Source organism: Triturus cristatus, chromosome 11 (assembly GCF_964204655.1).
Source record: "Triturus cristatus chromosome 11, aTriCri1.1, whole genome shotgun sequence".
Classification (NCBI taxonomy): domain Eukaryota; kingdom Metazoa; phylum Chordata; class Amphibia; order Caudata; family Salamandridae; genus Triturus; species Triturus cristatus.
In genome coordinates this window covers 399863528-399880189 of record NC_140594.1, presented here as the reverse complement: position 1 = coordinate 399880189, position 16662 = coordinate 399863528, and the positions used below count along the sequence as shown (strand labels likewise).

At 45.2% G+C, this 16662-nt stretch overlaps 1 protein-coding gene across 3 annotated transcripts in view; it reads right to left on the bottom strand.

Annotated features, from left to right (window-relative positions):
- The window catches only part of LOC146784295 (uncharacterized), a 305758-nt gene that overhangs the window by 230140 nt on the left and 58956 nt on the right, over positions 1 to 16662 (bottom strand). For 2 of the 3 annotated variants that reach the window (XM_085635521.1, XM_085635522.1), the window contains one exon: positions 11983 to 13206. The exons of the other annotated variant lie outside the window; for it this stretch is intronic. In XM_085635521.1, the coding sequence (XP_085491647.1) occupies positions 12994 to 13206 (213 nt within the window). In that variant the 3' untranslated portion in view covers positions 11983 to 12993. Of the gene's footprint in view, positions 1 to 11982; positions 13207 to 16662 lie in introns of those variants that run through there. 3 annotated transcript variants of the gene reach the window in all.

Sequence of the window (16662 nt, the reverse complement as noted above, 5' to 3'; positions counted from 1 at the left end):
TACCAAGACACCCACTCTCGCTTTACAGCACGGTTCCATAAAATGTTTGTTCACTCAAGCACTTTTTAACTAAACTGCAATCAAACAATGTTTTGTCTTTGTATGTTTCTTTATATGTGGTTTGTCTGTCTTATTTCTATTTCAGACATTCTGAGCCCCGGATAATTAGGAGGCTCCTGGGTAAAACCGTGAGTTTTACCATTTGATCTCCACAGGTTAGGGTGCGCCTTAGAGTGTGCATACCGCCGTGGAGACACCCTTGGTCCTGATGAAAGCTTAGCCGATTAGGCACCATAAGCAGAAACATGTCGACCTAAAAATTGGTCAAGCCCTGGTCAACATTACTGGCCAGACCTTGCCCAATTCACGTTTTTATTGGTTTTTGATTTGCCAAGAATAAATTTGTCATTGGTTAAAATCAATTACCTTTTAATCTCACTTCCCTTCACAATCAGAAACCCGCTCCGCTGTAACACAGGCGTCGCAGCACACCAGAGAGGCATTCGGCCTCTCTGGTGGGAACCCGATGATGAAGCATGTCACCAACTAGGTTGGTGAGTGAGGGTTCTTTTAACAAATATTTTTGGTTCTTGCCCGTGCCTCTTTTTTGCTCCCTATCCCCTTGTCACTCTTTTGTTGTTTAATTGATTTAATCAGGGGGAACAAGAGTGATAGTCCCTCACCCTCTCTTTGTTTTTGAGATTTTGAAGCAAGACACATACTTTGTGCCACAAACCCATTCATAACGAATATCCTACTGTGGAAGCGATACATAGACAACGTCCTAGTCTTCAGGAAGGACGAAAATGATAGCTGTGACTCCTTCACAGAATGGATTAACACCCTAAACCCTTACCTCAAGTTCACCAGCTCCATCTACAACTCAGAAATCCCATTTCTTGACTTCCTGATCAGCCTCAAACAAGGCCAGCTGATGACCCAAACCTACAGGAAAAGCACTGACTGCAATTGTCTTCTCTGTTTCGAGAGTCATCATCCCAAAGCACTCCGGGAGAATCTCCCCTACGGACAGTTCCTTCGCCTCCGACGCAACTGCGGTGACCTAAACAATTACCGAACACAAGCCAAGGAACTTAGCAACAATCTCCTCTAAAGAAGATATCCACCAAGAATAGTGAGACTGGCAGAAAAGAGGGCACGGAAAAACAATAGGGAAGCACTTCTGGAAGAGAATATACAAAGGCGGCATACAAACTGCAACACAAACAATTGTATCTCCCTGATCACCTGTCCGTGCACAATATACTACGTAGGCATGAACATGAGAACAGTTAAGATCCGAAAGGGAGAACACAGAAGCACCATTAGATGTGGCCAGAATGCTACGAAAATGAGCAATCACTTTAAGGAGGCAAACCACTCCATTACTGACCTGAAATGGACTATCATGAAAGCAGACCCATCATGGAATGCAAGCACTATCTTCAGATGGAAACAACAGTGGGTGTTCTGTCTCCAGACCAACAAAAATGGGCTCAATGAGGAGATCTCATGGACTGAGATCTAAATATTAACATCCATCGGTGCTGATTGGCCCTCAATGACAATTGGGATACAGCATCATCCCCTGTGCATTCGTATTGGGTGCATCCGAAGATATATACACTGGTTCTTACAACCTTCAGGTCTGATGCACCATCAGCCCGATGACATCCGGGACTTGTCACGTCGAATAACACACACTCTACATCTCAGTCCACTAGCTTCAACAGTAGAATACTGTCCAGTGATGATGTCAACATGGTATTATGTTCACCCCGTTTGCCACATCTGCATGAATACATTTTATACATATTAGCCCTACGACATACCATTAGGGCTCGTCTCAAAATGCATACTGTACAACCCCCCCCCCCCCCCTTTCCTGTCCCATTAGCACTCTGGGACCACTTATGCAAGGCTTTTTATATCTTGCATTTATTTAATTTTCATTTCCCTAGTGTACAAACCAGACATCTCAATGTTCATGACCACTACAATATGGCCGCTGGAAATGCGCAGTTCCGTCACATTGACGTTTAGCACTCTAGCTTCCTTCGAAGAGAACTGGTCTTAACAAGCAGTGGTCCCCACTGGGCTCACTATATCGGGGACACGGAGTCGGGTGGTGCAGACAAGCTGTCTGCACACCAAAATTGTTCATGAGAAGTCGGCCATTTGGGCCGGCCAACGCTCTCTTCTCTCTGCAATTACTGAAGCAATGATAACTGTAATGTAAACTTACAGATAGCACGCGTACAATGCTGCACCTCAGCGTCACCTGATGATGCTGTATTCCAACATACTTTAGGTAAGCACAGCAATCTTAGTTCTAATGCTTGTTTTGAACCCTATAGTAGTGCACTATGAGTACTAACACCACACGTGTGTGATGCGAGTATGGTGTCAGGGTACATACTCCAAGAATACTCGTTATTACCAAATCACTCACCAATTGCTTACATATTAACCACAACAAGCGTTATTTGAGGCTTAAATACTCAGGGGCACCAGTATGTGCCATGTGTATGCTTGTTTGTACCATAAGTGTTCCCAATGTGGTGTTTACCCAATGATAATGATGAGGATTCACTCCCCACAGTACCTCTACATGGGGTATGACATTATGTGATCTAATGACTGGCTATGTGCAACACAACCAGGGTTATATGCAACTTGAGAGAAATATGTACCATTTATAATTCTTTTGTTTTTAACGTACCTGAGGTCCTCACTAATAAAGGTGATAACCGAGGAACTTTAAGGTACTTTTAATACAACTGCATCTCGATTTTGTCCTGTAAGTTTTATGCAAGAACTCCCTCCTTTCGCCAAGTCTTCGCGGATATTGAGTCCGCCCTGGTAGTACCATCTTCCCAGGGTGGGGAGAAGATGGCTATTTTTTTTTTAAACATATTTTATTGCCTTTTGTATTCAACATTACATCTGTAATTTCAGCAATACATTTATATATTCCAGTCCCATTTTGTCTCCCTCTCATAGTGCATACCTTTTTTACCGCATAGTACACTAATGAACTATGGGGAGAGGATGCCTAAGATGAAGCATAACACAATATTGTGTGTGAGCCATCCGCTTCCATTAAGGATGGCCTTCTTTTAGACCAGTTGTGAACTACATTATTTAACTCTCCAGATCTTACCACGATCGCTTTTCCCAGTTGATGGGTACAGGCAACCTACTTCTTTTGTGTTTTGGGGTAATGCCTAAACTCTGACATCTTTGAGGCTTACTATCAATGAGTCCCTGTCTCACTTGAGCCCCATACAGGAGATTCCCTTCATTGTGACAATCCAGGACACAGTGGTTCAAGACCTTTCCACCACTGCAGCAAGTCCTGGACTTTCAGAATATGATCCTGATGATTTGTTCTCAACCCTGGGTCTCCATGAGGATGGCTCTAAGCCTTGGTCACCTGGTCTCACGCACCCCCCTCATTCCTAATGTCATGTGGCATATGCAGGCCCTGCAGTGGACTTCCAGATCCAAGTGGATTCAGCATGAGGGCTGACTCTCCTATTCCATTCAGATCTCACAGAGGACCGCTCCGGATCTGCAATAGTGGATGATAAGTGCAAACCTGACCTGCAGCAGGCCAGTCTCTCTTTCCCACCCAGAGTTCATGGTTGTGACAGATGCACCACTGGAGGTAACCTGTAAGAGGTGGAGATCAGAGGCCTCTGGTCTCTAGCCACATATCACTCTTGTGGAGCTTTGGGCAATGCCTCAGATCCTAGAAGCCTTCCTGCTATCTATCTCAGGGAGGCTGTTGCAAGTTACTCAAGGACAACATGCCTGCCCTGTGATACTGCAACAAGCTGGGTAGAGTGGGACCTGGATCCTATGTCAGTAGGACCTAAGTCTCTGAAGGTGGTTGGATCAGCAGAACATCTTTCTGGTTACCAGTCACCTAATGGCTGTCTCTGAATGCCAGAGTCGACAAGCTGAGCATAGCCTGGCATCTCCTGTTATATTTCATATAGGTACCCCAATATAGGCTCAGGTAGCAACGTCACCTTTCACCTATATTCTCCCCTACCATTACACTACATAACGGTTCTTGGGACTGACATTTTACCCAGTTAGTGTACTGCATACAGGACGTGGGGTTTTCCTTGAAAACTAGCCTCATCCATTATGCATGAGGATTTTTGGAAACTCAGTAGGACTACCATCTCTTGCATAATAGCTATGTACAAAAGTCACTCCTTCCGTCATCCTAAATCTGACATGACACAGCAAGGTAGAACCGCTGAGGGTGCTACTTTGGGTATATATATATTTACACCATATCTTGCTGAGGTAGTCAGAGGAGAAAAGGACTTCCATGCCGACACACTGACATGAGACGCTGAGGTTCCTGCACACAGAAACTCCAGCGGGTGTCCATCTTGAGACCAAGACGGGGTCCCACTGTCTTTCACTTCAGGTAATGGGGTTGACTTTATCCTAGAGGGATGCTTGGCTTTACACTCACATACATGCTAGGTACACACTTAGGTACATCTAGTTAGGGTTGCATCGTAGGAGTACGCTTTTACTACTGTCATGTATTTTATATACTTGCCTGTATTCATTGTTTTAGCATGATGGTAGGAATCTAACATCCTTTTACTCTGTTAGTGCTTATAATCAATTAAATCTGTTACTGTCTTATGGTTCTTTCAGCACACCTATTTTACACTAGAATGACGATGGTCCAATAAATGCTTATTGAAAAAAGTCCCCACTGTTTATTCTGTGTATCTCTCTGAGACAAAGTGAGCACGAGTGACTGAGCGAAAAGTATTGCACTGTTTCCACGATTCTGAGGGATCAGGGTTGTCATGTTCGATAGTTTCCAAGAACTATTCTCCCCTTGGTAAGAGGGGTTTCTAGTGGCACTGTGAACTAGCTGGTATACAGGCTAACATACCCGGTGGGGGTGTCCGGAATCAGTCTGGACACCAAGCCCACAGTCTATGTTGTCTAAACACGCAAATCCTATATAGGTTTATAGGTGCAGATGGTGCAGGACATCTTCAACCAAAGTGGTGTGTCATAGCTAGATCTCTGCGCCACTGTCGAGTATGAACAGTATCAAAAGTTTGCAGGTTGGAGTTTTCTCCAAAGCACTCAAAAGGAGATGAATTCCTGCTGAGGTTGGACACAGAGCTCTTTGACTCACCTCAGGTTCTGAGGAAGGTCTGGATGGACAAGGCCCAAGTCATCTTAATTGCCCCAGATTGAGCCAGGAGAGTATGGTACCCAAAGTGCCTATGTATTTGCCCTCCAGTTCGGCTGCCAGAAAAAGAGGACCTCCTGTCTCAGTAACAGGGCAGGGGCCTGCAGCAGAATCGCCTTCATGCATGGAGATTGAGCAGCGGTAATTGTATGCTTTCAGCTTGCTGACCAAGGTGTTTGATGTTATCCTTGCAATTAGATGCCCTTCCACGAAGTCCATCTCAAGTTAGAAATCCACACACTGTCATCAACAATTTGTTGATATGCTCTGCATATGAGGTCACATAAGGAGAAAGATTAACAAAACTGCTGTCAGTGAGTAGGGGTGTCGCTAATATGCTGCTCTGCACCTTCACTTCTGAGGCAGTATGGAGTCACCACTGACCCACACAGTACCACCTACTGACACAGAGGAGTATCGCTGGAAAACGTCTCTAGATCCAGTATGACACATGGGTGTATTCTGAAAGTGCGCCTTCTGTGGTTAGGTAGATTGTCCACCAGAAAGAGTTGTGCCAAAGCAAAGTAACTTGTTCCTCTGATCTCACTCCCTAGATACCTGTGCACTCATCTACAGGGGAGTTTACTGGATGGGACACAGAAGTAGGAATGGACTGGGATGGGCTGCTTCCTCCTTGAGCTGTGCATGACCTGAAGAGGAGCCCTGGATGATTGATCTGGATAAGCTTCTGGAGTCAAATGGGCAAGCGACCTCATGGAATTATTCAAGATGAGTGGAGGAGCATTAAGCTGTAGTGTTTGGGTGGTCTGCTAACCTCACTGAAAACTTCTGGAAAGGAAGAGAAGAGCTTTGTGTCCTGAGTCCTATTGGATTGGGAAGCCTGACTCATCTTATTTGCTATGTTAGGAAGGTTATGGGATGAACTGGTGCTAAGTATTCCATCTTTACTTTGTGGTGCACCCGAAAATCAGCCTCAATGAGAGCTGCAGCCGCCCTACCTGCAGAGCTGGTAGCTCCTCTCCGGCCTGTAGTAATCCAGAAGGTCCCCATGGATGGCAAGGAGACAACCACTTCCCTACCTCATCATGTGCTATGTGCTCTGACTGACCCTGCACTATCCTAGAAGAGGCTTGCTCTCTCATCTAGTTGAAAGCTAAGGGTGTTTCTTCTTTCGGCCACTTGGAAGGGTACTCCATTCTTCTAGCTTATCTCTCGCCATCTGAATCCCATGTAAGCTTCTGAGCCCTTCACTTTGAATCAGTTTCATTCCTGCATTGGAATTTAATAGCCTGCCATTTTCAACTCTGGCTGCACCTTCCTCCCTGAGCTAGAGAATGAAGTGCTCTTCTCAACCCTGACATCCTTCCAACCTAAGTTTGGTATACTACATACTTAAGGGACACTATACTCCCTGCAAGGACTACAACTTTGATTACGAACATTCCGGAACAGTGAGAAAGAGAGCACACTCCTGGGGAAGGAACATTGGGGCATATTATCAAGACAGGCGATAAAATTATCGCCGCTTTAGCGGCAGAAAACTGCAGCTAAAACGGCGATAATGGGCTTGATAATATGCTCTATGGAATATTAATTGAAGCCCATGTTAGATGTGAAGGACATCTAACCTGAGCTTCAATTGGAATTCCATAGAGCATATTATCAAGCCCATTATCGCTGTTTTAGCAGCAGTTTTCTGCCTCTAAAGCGGCAATAATTTTATCGCCTCTCTTGATAATATGCCCCATTATACTTGTGCCCATGGTGGGCTTCTAGATGGGTCACTGAAATGTTGTACTTTGCTTCCCCTCTGGAAGAGACAATACATCTTCTTTATTTCTTTGTTCCATACAAGTTGTTATCATCAAAATGGATACACCTATGCTCGTGTCGTGAGTGCAAGTGTGAATAGCGTTACACTCTTTCCTACTCCCTGCTGACGAGAGGCAACTACCTCGAAACACGTGTCCAGGGATGGCTAACGCTATTCACACTTGCACTCACGACACGAGCATAGGTGTATCCGCCGACGCTAACTACAGGGACCACAGTTCTTTGGGGTAACACGCAGGTAGGTCAGCAGTGTGCGACCATTTTGTTGTAACAAGTTGTTATCAATTAGCTTGCACCATGTGCCCTTGTTCTGTTGATTTGTACCGCAAACTTTTTAATCAATTTCCAACTAATCCATCACTCTATAAGAAGACTGCGGGCCCGATTCACAAGAATAATCTGAGACAAAATCCTAACTTTACGACTTTCGGTATTAACAGAAGGCATCTAGAAGTACTAAAGTTAGGATTTTGTCTCAGTTAATCTTACATTCTGGTCTTAAGTTAAACTTAGGACAAACTTAAGTTGAAGTGAGACAAAATCCTAACTTTACGACTAGGATTTTTTCTCAATTAAACTTAAGTTTGTCTTAAGTTTACTGAGACAAAATCCTACCTTTAGTACTCATAAATGCCTCTGTGATTACCGAAAGCCGTAAAGTTAGTAAAGTTAGGATTTTGTCTCAGATTACTTTTGTGAATCGGGCCCTGCATTTTGTCTAGAGAGACACTCTCCTCATACATCCATCACCAGGGTGGAGAACGTTGAAAAAACTCCAGGGGAGGCCTTATTCTTCCTATATAGCGAAAGTTAATGTGCACTATCCCGCAATGGGCAATAGGTGTAACCTGATTAGAAGGGTATCATCAGTATATCTTGTCCACACGTGGGAAGCAGGAAACTTAAGTCTGCTCCACTAGCGAAAACACCCTGCCATCCACTGATGAGAATGGCATTGTAAGGGACACCCCATATCACCTTATAAAAATATTTAATCCTAAATACCGCAGGTGATGTAAGATGACCGCGGTGTGGGAGCTCTTGGTTGCGGCTCCCGGGGTTTGGGATCAGCCATCAGGTCATATCCCCTGTTTATCCCTGCCATTTAGCCTGAAGTAACCAGCGTAAGACACACTTCATGATGGACAAGATCAACCACATCAACCAACCACTTGCCTGATTGTCTAGTTGTGGTCTCAGCTACAAGGCGCTGTCCGACTGCACATGTTGGAAGGGCAGCGGCGCACATGATCCGGATGGCAGCGATGCAGATGCTGAAGCGAAAGTTGATTGAGGCCCGTTTGGATCCAGAGCCGCTGGATCGGGTAAGCCGGAGAGTGACTGCCTCCAACTCCGTGGCCACCTGACATCTTGTGTCGGCCCCGCTCGGGTTCCCGCTGCCGGGTTCCCCATACGCCGGGCTGGCTGTTGCACCTGGGGCCCTCAATGACCTGCTGCGAGTTGGGTGAACTCGGGAGAGTCTGCCTTTCTTGTGAGCGGCGAGCTCCTGTGACTCCAGGACGCACTCTCCTCTCATCCCACTCTCAACCTCAGAAACCAAGCAACAGCGGGCCATAGCCCAGAGGCTGTGACCTACTGCCTACATTGTGAGCCGCTGCAAGAGCGAAGCCCCGACTGGATCCAGGGCTGCTGCATCGGGTGAGCCAGTGAGTTACTGCCTCCCCCTCTGGTGCTGTCTGATATCTTGTATCTTGATGGGCTGGCTGCCGCAGCTGTGGCCCCCCGCCAACCCCACCCCGCTGACCTGCCCGCAAGTCAGGAGATTTCTGCCTTTCTCTAGAGCAGACGAGCTCCGGCAATTCCAGGACGCACTCGCATCTCATCCGGCTCAGCCTCAGGAACCAAGCATCAGGGGGCCATAGTCCCTGAGGATGTTACATACTGCCCACATTGTGTTGTGAGCCTGGGGAAGGGGAAACCGCTGGAAGCCTGCACACTCTCATAAGGATAACTTGAGGAGAGTTCTGGGTTTTGACTGACCCAGCACTGCCGGTCCTCCGAGCCCTCAAGGCCCAAACCTCCATTTTGTCACTGGTCTGGGCTCATTCACAGAAGATGGTGCCCCCTCCCTCTGAACTATGCTAAAGCCAAAAGAGGACTAACGTCTTCCAACACACAACCCTGCTAATGTGGTTAGCATCTTTGACTGCCTATAATTGTTAAGATACTAGTGAATGAAGGGGAGACGATTTAAGATAAAGGTAGGGTAGATAGCAATTTGGATGTGATTAGAAGAAAGGGAGAAATCAAGAAGAAAAAGTGAGAGTAAGAGAAATAATTACAACAAAAAAAGGTGTGAAGGCCTATCCTCCACTCCTATCTCTCCGTCCTCTCTTCTCTCCCTCTCCAGTGGGTGCCTATTTTCTCCCAGCGACACCTTCGCCATTCTCAGAATGGACATAAAACTAGATCCCTGAGGCCTCCATGCATTTACTATTAACTACCCTCCTAATCTATCAAAAAATGCTGCTAAAAAGCACAAATGTCAGCTACTGAAAACCCGCCCTGAAACATTTATCTCAGATATATATTTCTACACCAGTAAGGGTAAATTAACCAATGTCCATGCTTTGTATCACTGGCACCAGGAAAACTCCTTATGACCTCAAATTATCTGCCTCGCCTTCGCCTTTCTACAATGTGAACGCTACCATATCCCTTTACACAAACGGTATCATCCTAATTCAAGCTTCGAATGACAATTTAGCTAAAATGGATAATATCTTCCCTACACTCAAGAAAACGGTGATTAATAAGAGCCCACAGCCCCCCTCAACTCACCCTAACACCATGAGGTCACTCTCACACCTTAACTAACGTCTGGGGTGACTCCATCTTCCCCTAGCCCTACTCTTACCCTAAGAGATCTCCACCCCATCCAGTCCCTTTGACCTAGCAACACCAGAGCCCTCATCCCCAACACAACCTTTGATTCAAATGGTTAGTTGCCCTACTTAATCACATACTCCCCTGCCCTCTAAGCTGATACACTTCAGGTCCCCCACCGCTGTAACCTCTCACGCTCATCCGCTTTATCCCTCTCCAGTGAATCTACCCTGCAAGATCCATCCTAGGACGCCATCAGCCTTTACTAATGCCAGGAAAACTCCATCCCTTGAACCTATAACACCCAATTCGTTCAACCTCTTATCACCCACATCCTACCCCCCCTGAGTTGCCCTCCTACCCTCCCCCCTACCCCGGCTCCCTTCTCCACACAGATTGGTCCTCCACAAGACCTCCCTGACTCATTCGCTCTTCCTGACCGTAATAATGCCGCCTCTGCCTAACCAGTTCTCTTAAGAGGCCTGTCCCCCCTACCGGAACTCTCACCAAAACCCTTAACCAACTCTAACCAGAGTGACTGGGCCGCCCGCCTTGATAAGATCTCTATCTGCCTGCGCCACCTCACGGATGAAATCCACAATTTGACAACCATCACGATTAACCATCTACCCTTGCTCAGAAACATTAGTACCCTAGGGACCAGGGCTAACTCCCAACCTGGTGCATATCCAGCCCAAGACCCACACACCTCTTACCTTTTTCACCCACAACCAATTTTTAAATCTGTTCTTAGTCTAAGAAGGTTATTGTGAGACCTTAGCGAAGGTTGAAAAATATGAAACCATGCAAAAGAAGATCTAAGCAGAGAATTGGGAATTCCACCATTTCTGATGCTACATTGCACTTTGTCCCAATATTAATTTATTGGGCCAATTAACAATTAGCTATTGTTGAGGGAATTAGGTAGTGAAACTTGGTATGAATCAGTACGGCACTTTATTAGACAATAAGATGAAGATGTTTCCGGATTAAACAATCAGTGTGGGGTCCATAAGATGTCACGGATTTGACAGGACCTAGGCAGGTCGAAATGGCTTAAGGGTTGACCATGCTCCCATCTGGAGGGGACTTGGCCTGGCATTTCAGGTTGGACTACTCCTACTGGAGCATGTTTAAGACTAGTGTTTGGTTGGTTTCTCTGCACAGTGGCATACTGGGTGAAAATCAGTGACCTGGGATGTGGCCCCGATCAATGGCCTGTGTCTACTGTTAATTCAAACTTCCCATCCATCATTTTGTTGTTGATGCAGTGGACGCCCTAAGTACAACAGATATGCCCAGACATGGGTTCCATGTGTACTGTGCCACAAGATTCAAGCAACATACACCTTACTGATGAGTCCTAAGTATGTTGAAACCGGCCCGGGGTTCCTTGTGTCCCTGTGCTGAAAGGACCTGATCTGGCAGTTCAGGATGTACTTCTCCTTTTGGAGCAGGGTTAAGACTGATTTGCACATGAAAGGCCTCCGTCTAGAGTGTCATTGGGGGTGAAAAATAGAGGACTGGGCTGCGGCCATGTGTGATTTCCAAGACTGAGATCAATTCAAGCATTCCATCCATCACTTTGTTCTTGTTGCAGGCACCTTTATTCAGGCTGCAGTCACTATGGCTCCATTTCAAAATGGTGTGTTTTCTTATTCCCAGTTTAACTTCTAGTGGGGTAGACCGGCCCGATTTTATGCAACGACAAGAGGCCAGTACCGAAGTGGTTGTAGTCATTCCTGGATCACTCCCTTGTAGCAATAAGTCTATTTAGGAGATCATGGGGGCTCAAAATTAAATAACATGCATGAAGAAATCCCTTAACAGATCACGGGGGTTCAGGGCCTGTTATCTATTTATACCTATTATAACATGTCCGCTGCATGGGAGCACATCATACAATTCATTCATCATTCATCCCTCATTTAACCATCACTTTACAAAACATTCATAAATAGTCATGATAGTGGAGAGAGTTTGAGTGCTCAATGGCACTTATAAGCTTCAAGAACTTTTAGAGAACATGATCCAGAATTTCATTATATTTCAATGAGGAAACTATATTTTTGCCATTTGTGTACAAGAGAGTGGTATTCTTTAAGAACACAGACCATGTTATAATTTTATTTTTTCTAAACTTCAAATGTGATACTAAGTGATCCACAGGTGCTTCGTTTTCTGAAAAATATATATATAATATCTGGTTGAGGTGTTTTCAGTGCAATAATAAAGTACTTTGTATCCTGGTTAGTCGGCGAGGAGGTGGGGGATCTTCCGCAGCATTGTCTTTGTAGTGGTTGATAAATAGTCTGTTTGTCTGGTGAAACGTTTCTTTCATTGCTGTGGAATAGCAGGATTCTCCGTGGGTTGTTTCTGTCCTGCTTGCTGTATGCTGGGGTTACCAGGTTTATTATTTTCTCCAAGGCTGTGAAGCAGGGTAGGCGTTAGGCATGGGCAGCGTGGGCAGCTTCCCAGGGCCTCGCACTCAGCCCACCAGCATGGGGCCCCACACCAGTACAACACACCACCAAACCTCTTGTGCTCCTGCCGATCCCATTGAAGAAAGGTGTCTGTTTGCAACGGGCTGACAGGAGGGGGCTCCCTCCCTGGGCCTCTCAGGGATGGTTTGGGAGGCCTAGGGAAGGGGGACACTTCATCTTGTTCCAGTTGCAAGGGGAAGCATTTTGTCCTGCAATTAGGCCTCCTGCCTGGCTGCCCATTGAGAGACACTGCGGGACACCCATTTTCAGCACTTTACCGTCTGCACAGTTTTAACTCTCAGCCCCCCAAGCTATTCTAACACTTTCACCCCCCACACCCGATATGAGCTGTGAAAGAGGTGCTTGTAGTGGCAGAGAGGGGAGCTATGGCCCAGGAGGAGTCTGCACAAAGCAGCTTCTGGAGCACTGAAGGTGTCACTCATGTAAATTAGAGGGGCTTCGCACATTCCCCTTCGGCCTCGAAAATCCTAGAACCAGACCTGCTGTGAAACACCTGGATTATTTGACATCTTGTTCATTGAGTCAGGTAGATCTACCTATCCTGAGTTGCTATCCTCCACCTTTCTCCACAGCTGATTGTACACAGTTGAGTTCTGGGTTCTTTCAGCTCGACACCAGGAATTCGGAAATGGCCTGCTGCAGTTGCGGGTTATTCCACAGCTCCAAGTTGCTTGGGCTCTCACCCGTGCGGGTACATAGGTAGTAACCCGGATGCAACACGGACTCAAAGCTGCTCAGGTTGTTTTCCATACCGTGCCAGAAGATTAAGCGTTTTTGTGAATCGCCTTCCACTTTGTCCGGAGCTTTTGCAAGCGTCTGATGAGAAAGGTGGAGAGCGAGAGAGAGAGAGAGAGACACAGAGAGAGATTTAATTACACAGAATTTGCATGCCAAGACATATATCTCGCAAGAAACAGTAGTATATCAACCTTATTACCCAACCCCCATTGTACTCGCTTACCCTTAACTCCCATCCCCACCATCACTCTAGGAAGGAGTAAAATTTATGTGAATGAGATATAGAGGGGCCATGTTGATGAATGTTCAAGCATTTTTATCACTAGACAGCTAAGTAGCTATAACTATAGTGAATTTAAACAGTGATGCCACAAATGTTTCTTTGTGTGTGAAAATATAGTCATTGCTAGCTTTGAGGATATAATTGATTGGCTGTTGTTATGGTCATGAGGTCTTATTACAGGTTTTAAGCTTTTTCAATGCCAGTATTTGATCTGTACACTATGATGTCTTTAGGTTTTCTGTTGTTGTAGAAAACGTCAATTTTCAATTACATGCATGTATATTTATGTATTTTTAGGTCTCGCCTGAGACAGCGCTTTAGCGCTGCTCTAACGAGACTTATAGTAAGCGACATTTGGAAGTGGAAACGAGTGCATTTCAGGCCGCCAACTACAGTGCATGTGCTCCGGGCGCGCGCACCATTTGGCAGCCTGAAAGTATTCGTTTTCTTTCACTTTCGCGGCCGATAAGATCTCCCCAAAGGCTGCCCCACAAACTCCTCCCTTTTAACAAGATCCCCCTCTGAAAACAAGCAAGCAGAACAATTCAACCACTCGGCAGACTTCCCCACCCGCTTCCTTCTGCTCGCACTTGATTTCTCCACTCAGAGACTTTTAAAGTTTGCTCACATTTCAGACTAGATTGCACTGATCCATTTTAAAACAGCTATTGTTTTACTTCACTTGTCCCCGCCCCAGTACTTCGGCACCTCGCTTAGCCGGCTATATTTACAAACACCCCTGCCGGTCCCACCTGCGAAACCTCAGATATGCAAACACATCTTTTGTGTTCATTTCTCCTGTTTAGTAAAGTACTCCCGAATCAAGCACTCCAACTGCTCCTATGCAGCCAAGGCATGACGCACAATGTCACACCAGCAGAAGCTGCACGCCATACGGACACCAGATAACGTAACATACATTGGTGTTTACAATACTGGAATGGTCTAAAGCCCACATTAATTTCCATCTGGTCTGGGAGTAAGTTGAAAGAAAGTCATTCCCAGGTCGCCAGCTTTTTGATACCAACCCCTATGAAGTATCCCTATGCCTGCATGTGCGACTGCTAGGGTGATTGTATATGGCGAGTGTCTTACAGTTTTGTTACACCACTGTCTTTCAGACTGCCTGACAGTGTGAGGAGGGTGGAGAGAGGTGAGGGGTGGAGGGAGGCTGGTGCAGACGATTTGTAGGCTCGGCATCACAATTTAAGTAAACGACCCCTTCCTGGTTCACAGGACATCCTCAGTTAGAATTTAGCAGAGCCCGTCTTAAATTACACTAAAAAAAATGGTCTGCACTGTGGGCATCAAAATTCACAGCTGTCACCATTCATCCTAATCCAAACTTCCGCAGTTGACTGACGTTGTGTGATTCTGTGCAAAGCACTTTATTTCACTATGGCTTCAAGTGTAAAAAAAAAAAAGAATAAGGTAATGGGCATTTCAAGTACGTAACGTCTCTTCATTATAAAAAAAATATTTTGTCGTCACCAAACATTCTATTTAATGTACATTTCTCCGCTGCTTCCTAGCCGTTTGTGCACTATACAAATGTCAATACATTCATACAATAAATGGAAAAGCAAGTTTGATAGGATGATGTATCGCAGATCTTCTGTCCACAAAGATTGTGTGATTCCCATGAGCTCCATGAGGATAGAAGTGAACGTTTGCAAAATACTAACAATGTACGAGGATAAACATACCACAATGCACAGACTATCTATATTATGACTTTGCTGACACTAAAGTTCGATATGTAGGGATCTAGTGGACCCATAATATGAAAGCGAATTTCAGCTTGCCGCAGAAAGCATTCTAGGGCTTGTAGTTTTCATTTCTCTGTTGTCAGTGTGTCACTGCAGGTCCTGGCATGCATAGAGCTGTTGGCTGAAAACCCAGCACTGGGAAAGAGTCAGACCTGTGAGACAGGCTCAGCGTATGCTCATACATCAAGCACATTTGTTCAGCCATCATGTTTGCAGCCACGCAAAGATATTTACAATTCAGAAGCTGACCGATGGGACAATTGTAACACAATACTCATCATGTGACATAGTATTGCAACTAGAAACGCGTGTCTCAAAGACATCAAGCAAGAAATGGTGAAAGCATGCTCCAATTAAACCACTACTTTTTCTGCTCCATTTGCAGACGGAAGGGCCGGTCATATTAGCTAACAAGGTTTACATAAAGCAGAGGTCTCAGGTTTCCCATATCCATGCATGAGCAGCTCTTCCAGTTCAGGTTTTTTGGCGTTCTGAGGCTTGGAGGCCTGTCTTTTGATGTTATATACAGGATTACAAAGCCTGTTTTACGAAAAAAAAAAAGCTGGAATTGATAGACTGCTCGCAAATTGAACTTGTTTTTAATAGGGTGATTTGTTTGTTCATAATGTTTACTTGGTTAGATGTTGGGTGACAACACAGTGCACGAGACGTGCGCGCGCGCGAAGCAGCCATATGGCTTTATGTCGCTCTCCCTGCCTCTTTGACCCTTGCATTCCCCCCTCCCTTCTCACCCAGCCCTTTGATGCTCTGTTCCATTGCTTTCACTTTTGCCGCTTTGATGTTTGGATAACATGGGATTAAGCTACTTTGCAGGCACTGATGTTAAGCACGTGAATTTACAATTGCTCAGGAGATTCTTGTATAAGATAATATACATGTGTGAATTTGCTCACAAGGAAAGTAACATTCAAAGCGGTTTGATAGAAGTGCGGTTTCCAGGCCTAGTTTTTTCAATTTCTAAAAGTTGTCGATCTGCACCAGTGCAAGGACAGGACCCACGGGCGCACTTTTATAACTTTCTTTAAGAATCAGACTCCAAGTTTATTTTCATGTTGCCCATCATTTTGTCCATAATTGTTTTGCACGGATTATCAATATATATTAATCTTTTTTTAATGTTGGCATGCCTCAAACATGTTTTAATAAATTATGCCTCCGGGAAATAGTAGTTAAAGTTGCACAACAGTTTAGCAAAATGTATTTAAGCTCCATTTTTGTGTTTACAGGTTACTTTGAAAGCAATCACCAATCTTGCGCGTATATTTTTGACTGTATTTGAATATCATCGGGGGACATTCTGGGAACAACATGAATATTCTCCAATTGCTAAATTTTGCAAACGTGTGAAGCACTGCCAGTAATGCAAGCTGAGCTCACAGCACACTGCATTTCCTTAGCGTACTCGCCCTAAGGCCTTGAATTAATGAAAAGTACATACAAGTTTCAACAATTTTTGTACAC